Consider the following 14,242-nt stretch of genomic DNA (forward strand, 5'->3'; position numbering starts at 1 on the left):
AAGATGCTCGACGATGATGATCGAGATTGATTCTTCCCTCCTGAATGGCCGAAAAAACTGCTTGGAACGCAATGATTCTGCTGGGATCCCACAAAAGTGGCTTGGAACGCAATGATTCGTAGGGTAATCGGGAGAAATTATCATGCTGGGAATGATGCCGCAAAGGCTCGAACGCAGAGAGCATTGTTGAGACAGAAGAGACCAGTTCAATACGATCATGTACATCCACCAAGAACAAAATGCGTGAGACGAGTGAGATAATCACATCACAGATCACACGCACAGAGAGAGACCTCTCCGGTTCCAAAATCTAGCCTCAAATCAAAAATCAATGAACTAACAAACGGATCACGATCCAAGGACCTCGCCTCCTTCCTTCCCGGGCTAATCACAATTTGAAACTCCTGGAACGAATGTGGCTACTCCGCGAGCCTTCCGGACAGCTCCATGGACGTCATGGAGAGGCTGGCGCTGGACGAGCTGTTGCCGAAGCCGCCGCCCGTGGTGGTGCCGCCGGCGCCGCGGCTGCCGCCCGCGCTGCCCTCGCAGAGCGCGAACGCCGTCTCCAGGTTGGCCACGATGTCGGCCATCGCCGGCCGGTCCTTGCCCTCGAGCCGCACGCAGTGCACGGCCGTGTACGCCACCAGCTCCACGGCCTCGGCCTCGTGCGGCGACGGCTCCGGCGCGCGCCCGTCCAGCACCTTGCCGAGCTCCCCGGCCACGATGCTCGGCTGCGCGTAGTCCACCACGCTCACCGGGCTCCCGCCCTCGGCCTCCTTGAAGATGGCGCGCTTCCCCGTCAGCGTCTCCAGCATCACCACGCCGAAGCCGTACACGTCGCTCTTCACGGTGAGGTGGTGCAGGCCGTAGTACTCCGGGTCCATGTACCCCACCGTGCCGGCGGCCTTCATGGACAGGTGCTGCGGTTGCGCCTGCGCGCCGCCCGCCTCCTCCGTCTCCGGCGGCCCCATCAGCGACAGCCCGAAGTCCGACACGCGCGCCACCCACCCGCCGTCCAGCAGGATGTTGGACGACTTGATGTCGCGGTGGATGATGGGCGGCACGGCGTACGAGTGCAGGTACTCGATGCCCCGCGACGCGTCCAGCAGGATCTTGATGCGCAGCTTCCACGACGACACCACCGGCGACGCCGCGTCGGCGTCCGCGCCGCCGCCCTTGGGGTGGAGGTGGTCGTAGAGCGCGCCGTTCTTCATGTACTCGTACACCAGCAGCCGCTCGTCGTTCTCCTCGCAGTAGCCGACGAGGCCGACGAGGTGCTTGTGGTGGAGCCGGGAGAGGAAGGCCAGCTCCGACCGGAACGCGCTCTCCTTCTCCTGGAACTTGCGCGCCATTGGCCCCGACGCCTCGCCGCGCTTGATGGCGACCTCGCGGCCGTCGGGGAGCTTGCCGCGGTACACCGTGCCGAAGCTCCCCGCGCCGATCTTGGCCTCCGGCTCGAAGCCGTTCGTCGCCGTCGCCAGCTGCGCGAACGTGTACTCCTCGGTGTGCTCCTTGAAGTTGAAGGACGACGGCCCGCTGCGCTGCCGCGTCATGGCGCGGGAGAGCTGCCGCCGGAAGAGGCCACGCGCCCGTGACCCGTTCGGCGAGCCGTAGGGGCTCGCCACGGCCCCGGCGCCGACTCCAACGCCGACGCCACCGACGTTATCCGCCGCCGCGGCAGGGGCGTTGGTGGCGAGATTGGGCTGGACGGAGTTATGGATCCTCTTGTGGCTGCAGAAGCCGAAGACGAAGCAGTAGATGATGGAGCAGATGCCAGCGAAGACACCGACCGCGCCTACGACGGCGAAGGCGATCCAGACTTTGGACAATGGCTTTGTAGCCGTCGTTGGTGACTGAGGAGGCGACGCCGGTGCCGGCGGCGGCGTCGAGGTGTCGCACAGCCTATTGCAGATAACGCCGCCGCCCGCGCGCGCGCTCGCGCAGAGCTCTCCGGACCGAGGGTAAACGCCGCATTCGCACGAGGACTCGTTGAGGACGCAGGAGCCGGGGAGAATCGCGGGCAACGGCACCATCACCGCGGCGTTGTCCGCCGCCGGCGAGGTCGACGACCAGCACTGCACGGTGAAGTTTGCGGTGACGAGGCCGCACGTGAGGTTGCCGCCGGCGACGAGGAACTCGAACGCCGTCCCGAAGGCCGGGAAGTAGACGGTGGGGGTCGGCCCCGCGAGGTTCCAGCACACGGCGGTGTGGTTAGGCCGCCGGAGACCGCAGGCGTGGGAGTCGCCGACGGCGAGCCCGTGCGGGTAGAGGTCGTTCTGCGGGAGCTTGTCCACAAAGCCAGAGCAGAGCACGGCGCCGGTGGCCGACACGACGCCGCACGCGCGGGAGCCCCCCGCGGCGAGGGACGACACAGAGACGTTGGCGAAGGCCGCCTGCACGGCGCTACCTCTAGCCCCCCAGCAGCGGACCGCGGAGGAGGAGGAGCCCGTGTCGAGCGCGCAGGTGAAGCCGTCGCCGGAGACGAGGGAGCCGAACTTGCCGAGGGCCAGCTCCGGGAACTGGCCGGACTCCCTCCTCCACCATCGGATCCCGCGCGCCTGCCCGTCGTACGCGGCGACGTGCTCGGCCCCGACGGCGAGGTCCGAGAGGGGCGCAGGGCCCCTGTACACCCGCCTGAGCTGCCCCGGGACCGCCGGCGGCCAGCAGAAGAGCGCGGGGACGCCACCACCCGCGGCCGCGCCAACGCCGCAGAGGAAGCCCGCGCCGCCCGAGACCTGCGAGAAGACGAGCCACGGCGCGACGGGCGAGGCGGAGGCGTTGTAGGCCGACGAGCCGGCGCCGGGCGCGACGCAGTAGACGGTGCCGTTGTCGGCGGCGACGCCGCAGACGGCGGAGCCCCCCGCGACGGCGAGCGTGGAGGCCGCGACCTCCGCGGGCGCGAGCAGCAGCAGCAGCAGGAAGGGGAGGAGGAGCGCCGCGGCGAGCTGGGGTGCGGGCTGCGCGCGGGTCATTGGTGGGAGAGCGTGACGGCGGCGGCCGTCATCTGCGAGGCGCTGGGCGGCGGCGCGCACGAGGGGCTGCGGAGGCGGTGGCGGTGACGGTGGCGGGGAGCGACACGGGAGCGGAGGACGGGACGGGGGGGCGCGGACGGACGGATTAAATTAGCGCCCGTGGAAAAGGTAAATGGGCGGGCGGGACGAATGGACGGGGCGACCGCGTCGGGGTTTCCGTTCCGTCTGGATGTCTTTCTTTCTTCTTCTTTCTCCTCGCGTTTCCACTGCTGCGATGGTGGCTCGCGGCGGCGGCGGCGGCTTCCTGGTGGCCCGGCGTACACGTGGTTTTGGACGGGAGGCGGGGGACGCGGCGCGGTCTGGCTCTGCGACCGCGGTCGACCGGGCGTGGCGGACAGCCGGAGCACGCGCCTCTGCGGCTGGCTGCTGGTGCCTGGACTAACCCGTGAAGTTTTTTTTTTCTTGCGAGAATACTACCCCGATGATTTGGCTATAGATTTGGCTATATCAAAAAAAGTAGTGCACATTTACATGCAACTATTATACTTGTCGACTATAAATTTAACTATAGATGACTTGGCAAGACCAGCAGTTGACTATATTATTAACCATACTATTAGGCAAAATGTTAATACAACAATGGTTGTATGTAGTAAATCAACACGGCATCTCTACCGATGTTCAGCAGTGAGGTGGCCACAAAGTTGAGGGCTGGCGCTGCCGCCGAGCTTTTGACGGCACCGAGACGGTTTCACCGGTCCTGACTTGCTCAAAGTTCTTTCTTTCTTTCGGCAAACCTCACTTCCTCGTACCCCGTTGATGATTCAAAACTCGAGAGCGAACGGTCGACTTTAATGGCGTGTTGTAGGGACTGTACAGCGTCCGGGTGAAAAAAGTGAAAGCGTGTTTTCCGGCCGGACACGTAGGACACGGTACATATACATGGAACAAACATGTACTCTACTACGTACTACCAGTACTGCAGCACCCTGTATGGATCCTCTATTTAGCACACACAAACGTGCACTACAATTATGAACGGACGGAATAATGTTACACCGATACTCTTTATAGAAGCCCGTACAAATATGGTACCTATTCGTTTGGAAGTTCAAACAAAAATCACGAATAAACCCACAAGTGTCCTCCGTCGCCTGGCTCTGCCTCTCGGCGATGGTGTGGTTTTGGTGGCAGGGTCAGCAACGACGCCATTTCTTTCTTGCAGGTGTCGCATAGGAACGTCATTTCCTGTCCTGATGTGATCCTCGCTCCTCGGCGACGGTATTGATAGGGGGGTTGGGGAGAGGGGTCGCCAGCGGCAATGGGCGACACCGCAATTGGTACCCTCATGTTTATCGTGTGGTCTCTGGCGTTGGCTCTTCGCTTTTCCCCCAAAGCTCAGCCCAATTCTATGATATTTGGTGACGGACAATGGTGATGTGGTGACTATCATGCTCTTGGTATAGACTGGGTTAATTGCAGCCTTCGATGATGCATATGCATGGCTAAGCCCACTTCACAAAGTGACTCTGGTTGATCCTATGACGGAGCTCTTGATCAAGGGTTGTGCTATTTGGTGGGATAATGGTTTTGCAAAACCCTTTCATGGTATTGGCAAAACATTTTTTTTTCAAAAAGGAGGTTATCCCCGGCCTTTGCATCAGAACAATGCATACAACCATATTATTAATAAGCAAAAGGTTCAACAAAGTCTTCAGGTCTCAAAAGGAAAAAAAGCTCACATAGAGTAAAAACATAAAGGAACATGATAGCCACAACCGGCAGCCAAAAAAGAAAATAGGAAACTAAACACCTATCCTATTACATGACCATCATCCAAACCGGTTGAAAATAGCCCATGCTACCGTCTCCCACCGGATAGACCCAGTAACCAAATGCTCTCTGGCATCCGTCGGAGTGAGTAGCAACCACATACGGGTCAGTGAAGTGGCCCGGAAAATAACCTGCAAGAAATGAATATTTTGTTTTTCTGTTAAAAATTATAAATCGTTCCTGCAGTTCCAAACTGCCCATAATAAAGCACATACTCCTACACGGATATATCTCGCCGTTTCTGAATCTATCTCATCTAACCACGTCCCAAAGAACGTGTTGATAGTATTCAGAGGAGTAATATTAAATGCTATGTGGACAGACCGTCACAATTTTTTGGCCAATGGGCAGTCAAGAAAGAGGTGTTTGATGGATTCATCATGATCATAGAAGTTACATCTTGTAGATCCTGTCCAATCACGCTTTGCCAAATTGTTCTTAGTTAGAATGACTTGTTTATGGACAAACTACATAAACACTTTGATTTTTAAAGACACTTTGACTTTCCAAACATGTTTCGATCAAGGTATAGAGCTTGTGTTGATAATATTCAAATACATGGATTTAACCGAAAACTCTTCATTCTTAGTTAGTTTCCGGCGCAACTGATCGGGCTGTTGAGATAGGTGAACATCCATCAATCTTCTCACAAGATAGAGCCATGCTTCCTAACAGTTTCCCGCTAAAGTCCTCCTGAATATTGGCAAAACACATGGAATTGATGAAACGAGATTCGCTCGTGAGAGATGTGTGTACAATGTTGTCTCGCTTCAGTAAGTTTTTCCGACAATGCTAACGACAATCGTTAACTTGCATAGGATTACGATAACCTGCTAATGGATCATCGATAAGCAGGCAGGTGACGTTGCAATTTGTAAGGTCTCGGTTTGTGATGCCTTTCGGCAACATCTACTTGTACTACTCTGGCCCTATATAGTTTCATCCAGTGCACAAGTTATTTTCTTTTATCTTTTTCAGTTTGTCCTTTTCATTTTTATTGTAATTTTATGATGTTCAAATCACTTCATTCGCCATCTTTGGCATGGGAGGTAGGGACCAGGGTCTTGCAACACCTTTGAGCAATATATTCCAATGGGGATACATAATATAATTTGTGTACAAGAATATGACCCACTATGATTTTACAAAGTTCATAAAAAATTAATTTGTGCACGAGAACTACAAGAATCATATTGTACCTAAATGACAATTTGATACATAAAAAATGCTTATATTTTTTTTGTTGCCTGAACTTTTATTTATACACAGCTAAAATAGATTACGTCTTTTATGAGAAAAATAGTACTTGAAATCGTGCCTTTCTTTCTAAGTTTCAATATAAATTCGTTGAGTCCAGTTCTTATAAATGTCTTCGCGTTTCATATAGGTTCATGCAGGCCAAATGCTTTAATCTTGCTCATTCTATGTATTCTCAGCTAAATGCTTCAGTCTCCAAAAGAAAAGTCCTTTAGAACATGGGCGCGGTCTACAATGTCATGCTTTGTTATAAAGATCATTATACATTATAAAAGTATGCTTCTCTTTATCATCGATAGTCAAACCCGAAATGTTTGACATTATATACTTTAAAATGACCATCATATGTAGGAAACAAGAAAAAAAAAGTACATAAACTCCATCATATGTGAACAGTATGATCAGACAGAGCCCAGAAAACGCCTGGATTGTTGACCAGTCACCGGTCCGCATGATCAATTGACTCCATGTTGCCGCGGCTGGCATCCTAGTTTCCAATTCAGTTGCTGGTGTACTGCCATTGCATTTCAGGAGAGGAGCAAATAAGGTTCAGTTACAGAGTTAGGGATCGGGGCTTCCTCAGGCCACATAATTCATCATAAAGTAAAAGTCCTAATCCGGCTCGGGTTCCGGTTGGTTTTCGCCAAAGACGCTCCAGGTGATGCGAGCGTTGGCAATAGCCACTTTTCTGCTTGAGAAAGCAGAACACTTGGTCTACATTACAGATTGAGTTGTCGAAGACCCTTTGGTTTCGCTCCTTCCGTATGTTCCAGCAACCGTAGATTGCCACAGCAAGATGGTGAGGAGGCAGGCCGCATGCCGTGCCTTGCCACCATGTCGATAGAGAGGCACTGTAGTCTACAGGCAATATGAGCGTTGGCTAGGCAAGCCAATCTGCGATTAGGAACCAAACCTCTCGCGCAAAGGTGTAGTGCAGAAGGAGGTGGGCGGGTGACTCAATCGCCTGGTCGCAAAGGTTGCAGGCGCCATGTTTGGCAGTCTGCACTTCTGCAGGTTGTCGTTTGTCAGGATCTTCTCGTTCAGCCATAACCACATAAAGAATCTGCATTTAGGCCTCGTTCGGGAGTCCACCGCTCTTAGGATCTACGGAGCGGCTGTTTGCTGGCTCCAGATTTTGCACTACAGCTCCATCCGCTTTTGGAGCGGAGCCGTGGAGCGGAGCGACGCCGAATGGGGCCTTAGGCTCCACTTTGGCAGACCATATCTTCTTAAAATTGATTGATGTGTACGCTCCAACGAACTGTTGCAGGTTGTGGTAATATTATTACTGTTAGTTTAGTATTTTTCTGTGTGGGACTAGAAGCTCCATTTTTCTCAAGTTCTTCACGCGCTATTAAGTCTGAAAGATATCTGTGTTTGTTTCCAGTTTGTTGCCGTGCAGAAAAGTTCCAGAGGGCAGTTGCTACGTGCACAGCTATGGGACGTTGTGTTCTCCTCTGTAAGAGCAACTTCAACGGGGTGACTCAAACGGACATTGATTTTATCCGTTTTTTGTCCGTTTGGGTCGCCCGTCCGCGCGTCTGTGTCCGTTTTTTCATTTGGGTCAATCGATGCGCCCAACGGCAGGCGGACACATTTTTGTACATGTTCGCCCCGGCATTTCCTCAAACACGCAGCAGGCAAAGACACAGGTGCAGTTGACCATGGCCGGGACGAGCCGCACCACACAAGCGCGTACGAGGGGCGCCTGGCGGCCACGACCACCTGCGCCAGCAGCACCGCCGGCCACAACGTGGAGGCCGCCGGGCGCGCCAGCTCCAACGCGGAGCCCGCGAGCGGGGCGGCACAGCAGGGGCGGAGATGAGGCAGGCCGAGCGCGGCTCGACACAGCATGGCATGGGCGGGGCGCGAGACGAGGCAGGGCGAGCGCGGCTCGGCACGGCACAGCTGGCGCGACAAGCATGGCGGCGGGGCACGCCTGGGCATGGCGAGCTCCAACGGGTGAGCAGAGACGACACGGCGGGGGCGCGACACGATGCACGGCGAGCTCCACGCGACATGGTAGGGGCGGCACGGCGAGCACGACAAGCATGGCAGGGGCGGCACGGCGAGCTCCAAGGCGGTGACGGCAGGCAGGGCGCACGAGCTCCGCCGCACCAAACGCGCGAGCGGCGAGGCGGCCGAGCGCGTGAGCTACAATGCTCCGCCGGCTCTTCGTTCGAGCGCGACGAGGGATCCTTCGCCGTGCTGCTCGCCGGCTGCGGTAAGCGGTCGCGCTGGGTTCACGCTCACCGCCTGTTTCATTTGCTCCATGTCCCGATCCTACATACAACTAGCCGTGGCGAGGCCGGGCGAGGCAAGTCGACGGGCGCGGCCGGGCGCAGTCAGGCACAGGCGCCGGAGGAGCACGAGCCCACCACGGCGGAGCACCGGCGCCGGAGTAGGACGAGCGAGGTGGGTGGCTGGATGGCTGGGAGAAGAAAAAGGAGGAAAGAGATAGAATGGGACGGATGTGTGAATGGTAAGTGGGGCAGGCAGCACATGCAGCCGGCCAGAGGCGGACGAGGAGGGCACAGAGAGTGTCCGCTTTGTACCCGCTTTTGATCTAAACTTTTTCAAATTTAAGACGAAAATGGATCCGCGTGGACACAAAACGAACAGCGGGCGGACGCTATGTTCGTTTGGGTCGCCCCGTTAGACCAGCTTTTATGTCTGGATAACCCAAACAAACAAAATGAATCGTCCCATTGAAGTTGCTCTAAGCCTCTGTCAGAGAACAGTATAGGCTTCTATGGATAAGGTCGACGTCAAGGCTGACAAAGACCGGACTCGTTCAGAGTCCAACCACTGCTCTTTGGTAACAATGATTAAATTGAATGATGGCAATATACCCAAGGATTGATGGCTGTAAATCGTGATTGAGTCGACCATGTATATTCCTTTTTTTTTGCGGGATCGACCATGTATATTCATGCATGCACAGATGAAATGTGCGTATATATGATGAGTATACCATGTTGAGAAAGTATACGTATACGTATATGAATGGTTGCTTGAATTGAATAGCACGGCAACAAAAAAACAACGGACGTTCTGTTTTAATAGTTGGTGGTACTTTGCCGGTTGTTCGTTCTGATGATCGGACAAGGGAATAGACGTTGCTTTCCTTTGCTCCCACAGTTTCTCACTGTTCACTTCACACCACACTACCAGTATTGTGCCACACTTGTTCTTCACGCTCATATCGATCGCGTAGCTGTAAAGGCAGAACGGACTGTAGCAATCTCTGGTGGGAACATGCGCAAATTAGTTAATTGTTTTTTTGCGGAAAGCAAATTAGTCAGAGTTAACAAGTCAGCCTAAGCAACTAATAGTATATTTAGGGATACTGCCTAAGTTGATACTCATAATTAACATAGTTTTTTCCATCTTTCTGAACGACGTTAACCTAGTACTTGAAGTACTGATTAGGTTATCGTTCAACTATTCTTGGCAGTTGCAAACAAACATGTAGTCGGATGGTTAGGAGGACCGTGGTATCTCCAGCCCATTAGGGTTTAATCCTGATGCTTGCTTTATTCTGGATTTATTTCAGAATTTTTGGCGATGCGTATTCAGTGGAAGGAGACGCTTACGTCGACTACGAGGCGTCTACAGTGACTTTGTAAAATCTTAAAATGATATGCCTACTCAGTCTCTCGGAGGTGCTCATAAGGATATGGTGTACGTGTGTGCTTTTATAGGAATAAGTGTATGCGTGTACATACGAGCACTTGCATCTGTATTGTGTTTAAAAGAAATATTCTCGATGGTTTGAGAGCTTTACAAAGAACAACTCTGAATGATACTCCGCCGAGCCCCCATTCTACACGTGAAGCAGATGCGCTCGTTCAACTCCTGCTCCAGATGGCTAGTTAGTTAAGCACGCTGTTTATGTATTACCAAAAAGGAAAACATTATACTAGTCCCAACGTGGGGACTAAAATTTCAACAGGGGGAGCAGCAAAGCCATCACCAACTGTGAATAATTGGAACCATCTACTGCTCCAAACGCAGGGGACCATCAATCGCCCTGATGCAAGGAATGGCACTCGCCATTCAGCACTTGGATAAACCAGCGATTGTCCAATCGAATTTTTAGCCACTTTTTTGGGTGACACTTTACCTAGGTCGGTCTATGATCATTTATATGCCGAGATTAAGGCACTTTTGGCTGATAGGGAGTTTGTTCCTCTGAAAATTGGTAGAGATCAAAACAGGATATATACATTGGAGATGTATCAATGTTGTTCATATAGTTTGCTAGATTGTTGCATGCTGGTTTCTGTGCTAGTCATGAATTATTTACTGAAACAAATGATTGGCTTGCCTAATTTTCCAACACACATCCTGTGTCTTGCCCGGTCGCAGGCCGTCGTCGTCCCCTTCCCCTCCGGCTAAAGCACATCCTGGCGGTGCTCACTACGATGAGCGGCGCTGTCGAACATGGGGAAGTGATCCGCCCTTTGCACTAAAGCATATACCTCCGGGGCTCATGGGAGTCCGACGAGCGGGCTACCGGACATGGGGAAGCCAGTGAAGATCCGCGACGGTTAGCCGTAGATTAGTCAAGGGTATCTTTGTCGTGGGAATGGATATCCGCCGACGCCGGCCGTTGACTACTTTTACCTTAGCGCGACATAGTTTTTAGTTAAAAAATATCCAAAATGTAATGAATTTTTGTTTGGTTTATATGAAATCCGCCGTGTTTGCACGAATTTCTTTCGGTTAGTTCAAACAGTCGTTAAAATGTATGCATGTAGTGATGGATGGCAGGCTCCCGCATCTGTGCCCGCAGACAGATGTTGGAGCAAATTTGTGGGTCAGCGTAGATGCCCTGAGGACCAGGGTCTTGCAACACCTTTGAGCAATAGTATATTCCAATGGGGATGCATTGTGATTCATAAAAAATGCTTATATTTTGTGTAGAAAAATATGATCAACTATGATTTTACAAATTTCGTAAAAAATAATTTCTGCACAACAATTACATGAATTGTACTGTAGCATTTTATTAGTTACCTGAAATTTATTTTTACACAGCTAAAATAGATTACATCTTTGATGAGAAAAAATAATACCTGAAATAATGCTTTTCTTTCTAAGTTTCAAATATAAATTCATCGAGTCGAGTTCTTATGAATGTTTTCACGTTTCATATAGGTTCATTCAGGCCAAATGCTTAATTCTGCTCATTCTGTGTATTCCCAGCTAAATGCTCCAGTCTCTAAAAGAAAAGTCCTTTAGAACATGGGCGCGGTCTACAATGGCATGCTTTGGTATAAAGATCATTACACCGAGTATGTTTCTCTATATCATCGATAGTTTGTTTAATTATTTGAAACGGATATATCATCGATAGTCAAACCCGAAATGTCAGACTCTTCATACATACTTTTAAATGACCTTATAGAGTCATAGAAACGGTATGATCAGACAGAGCCCAGAAATCTGCATGTTGCCGCGGCTGCTGTTAAACAAACTAAGACATCCTAAACTCCAATTCAATTGCTGGTATAGTAAGATTATTATCAGTCTAGTTTTTTGTGTCTGTGTGTGTCGGACTAGAAGCTCCATTTTTCTCAAGTTCTTCACGCGCTATTAAGTCTGAAAGATCTCTGTGTCCGTTTCCAGTTTGTTGCCGTGCAGAAAAGTTTCAGACGGCAGTGACAGTGCTGCGTGCACAGCCAAGGGACCTTGTGTTCTTCTCTGTAAGCCTCTGTCGGAGAACAGTAGCCTTCTCTGGCTGGGTCGGCGGTCACGGCTGACAAAGACCGGACTCGTTCAGAGTCCAACCACTGCTCTTTGGTGCAAGATAAGAGTGTTGGCAACCAACCAGGATTAGATAGGATGATGGCAATATACCCAAGGATCGACATGGATTGATGGGTGTGAATCGTGATTGAAGCTGGAAAGAATCGACCATGCATGCAGCATGCTAGACCTGCATATTCATGAATGCACCGATGAAATGCGCGTGTATATGACAACTATTGATTGAACTGAATAGCATGGCAACAAAAATAATAATAATGGACGTTCTCTTTTAGTTGGTGGGAATTTGTTGGTTGTTCGTTCAGATGATCAGACAAGGGAAATAGACGTTGCTTTCCTTTGCTCCCACAGTTTCCCAGTGTTCACTTCACACCACACTATCACTATTGTGCCACACTCGTTCTTCACGCTCATATCGATCGCGCAGCTGTAAAGGCAGAACGGACTGTAACATCTCTGGTGGGAACATGCGCAGATTAGTCAGAGTTAACAAGTCAGCCTAAGCAACTGATGGTATATTCAGGGATACTGCCTCAGTTGATGCTCATAATTAACATAGTTTTTTCCTTCTTTCTGGACGACGTTAACCTAGGACTAGTAGTAGTGGTTAGTTTATCGTTCAACTATAACTATTCTTCGCAGTTTGAGAGCTTTACAAAGAACGGCTCTGAATGGTAGTAGTATATATGTTTCATTGATCACGCAGAAGACTGTAAGACTGAATTTTTTTTTGAGAGTAAAGAATGCCGGATTGTCACTTTGCCCTAGCTTGTTGGGACTCGATTACTGCCAGTAACAACAGAGGTATCTCAGCACTAGATGAAATCTCGTTTCTCGCCAAAGCGCTCCCTACCAAAATTGTCATTATGAGTTGTTGGCGCATCTGGATGCAGAGAGATGCCAAACTCTTCAAGGTCCAAAATGCTTCTGTTACCTCTGGAGTCTGGAGACGCCTCCTCAAGATGGATCTTCTGTTGATCACTCACACAATAAAGGATAAATTCAAGGATACACTTTATAGCTGGGTTGAAGATTATTTAACTTGATTATCATGACTCACACGATGTTTCCTAGAGCTGGCATAGGATAAACTTTCACTGGGTGCAACTTGTAACTTGTACTTTGTATATATTTTAATATAATTTACGGTAGAATGATTGTTCTATGGTTCTTGGTTTGAAAAATTAAATAAATGCGGAGCCCCCAATTCTACACGTGAAGCAGATGCGCTCGTTCAATTCCGGTTCCACATGGCTAGTTAGTTAAGCACGCTGTTTATATATTACCACAAAGGAAAACATTATACTAGTCCCAACGTGGGGACTGAAATTTCAAGGGGGAGCAGCAAAGCCATCATCAGCGGCGAAGAACTGGAACCATCTATCGCCGTGAATGATCCAGCACGTGTACGTGTTTATATAGATACACATGGCTGCGGGCGATGTCTGACCATTAATTTAATTTTCCCTATTTGACTAATCGGCCAGCATGCCATATCTGACCAAAATACCGGGTCAACGTCAGGCTGGGAATTTGACTTGGAAGTCTTGCGGCATCGTCTACTTTGCATACGGAGAAAACACTTTGAATATTTACTGCCCGATCCCGACTTTCCGAGGCTTCCGTATGTTTGGTCAATTCTGATGATTCTAATCTAGGAACATGCATATTGCCTTGACCAGTGACCACCCATCTGGCGTCCTCGTCCAGGTAAGTAGTAGTACATATGACGTCCTATAAACCACCTAATTTAATCGTCTTCCTCGCTCTGTCGAAAACGCAATGCAGTGCTACTTCAATAAGTTTTGCACCCCTCCGCCAAGGGAGGGGCGATCATAGCGGCATGCATTTGGTTCCCTTTAGTGTCATCGTTAAGTAGTCTGCGAATATGAATGTAATTTTTATTATTTAAAGTGTTCGCTGTAATATCATGATTAAAGATGAATAAATCGAAAGTTGTTTCACCAAAAAAAAGAAAGAAAGGAAAACCCAACCTGTTTGAGGCACTAACGTCAAGCAGGAGCGCAAAAGACAGTATATCGCCCGTAGCAAGCATTATGATATTCTGCATGCGGATTTTTTTTGGGAAACAACTTTTGTCCGTTTTATAAATGTTTTCCTTGTTTCCTTTTCTATTTTCTATCTTTTTTCTGTTTATATTTCTATTTTTTCCTTTTTATGTTTCTTTTGCACTTTCCTACTTTAAGTTTTTACAATAAGTATAAACGTTTTTCAGAAATTACGTGAGTTTCTTTTCATGGCTTGAGCACTTTTCCAAAAGTACATGAATAACTGTTAAAATACTTGAATACTTCTCAAAAGTACATAAACATTTTTTCCTAAATGCACGATCATTTAAAAAAATTACATGAACATTTTTTAAAGGTGTGGATACTTTTAAAAGC

General features: G+C 50.1%; 1 protein-coding gene across 1 annotated transcript; it reads right to left on the bottom strand.

Moving 5' to 3' along the window:
• Positions 1 to 152: 152 nt before the first annotated feature.
• Positions 153 to 3,252, bottom strand: CCR3 (CRINKLY4 related 3). Its single transcript, XM_048710808.2, has one exon. The coding sequence runs from the start codon at positions 2,970 to 2,972 to the stop codon at positions 420 to 422; it is 2,553 nt and encodes an 850-aa protein (XP_048566765.1). The 5' UTR covers positions 2,973 to 3,252; the 3' UTR covers positions 153 to 419.
• Between the last annotated feature and the right edge of the window lie 10,990 nt (positions 3,253 to 14,242).

Source organism: Triticum urartu, chromosome 1A, assembly GCF_056163025.1.
Source record: "Triticum urartu cultivar PI428250 chromosome 1A, HENAU_Tu73, whole genome shotgun sequence".
In the NCBI taxonomy this organism is placed as follows: domain Eukaryota; kingdom Viridiplantae; phylum Streptophyta; class Magnoliopsida; order Poales; family Poaceae; genus Triticum; species Triticum urartu.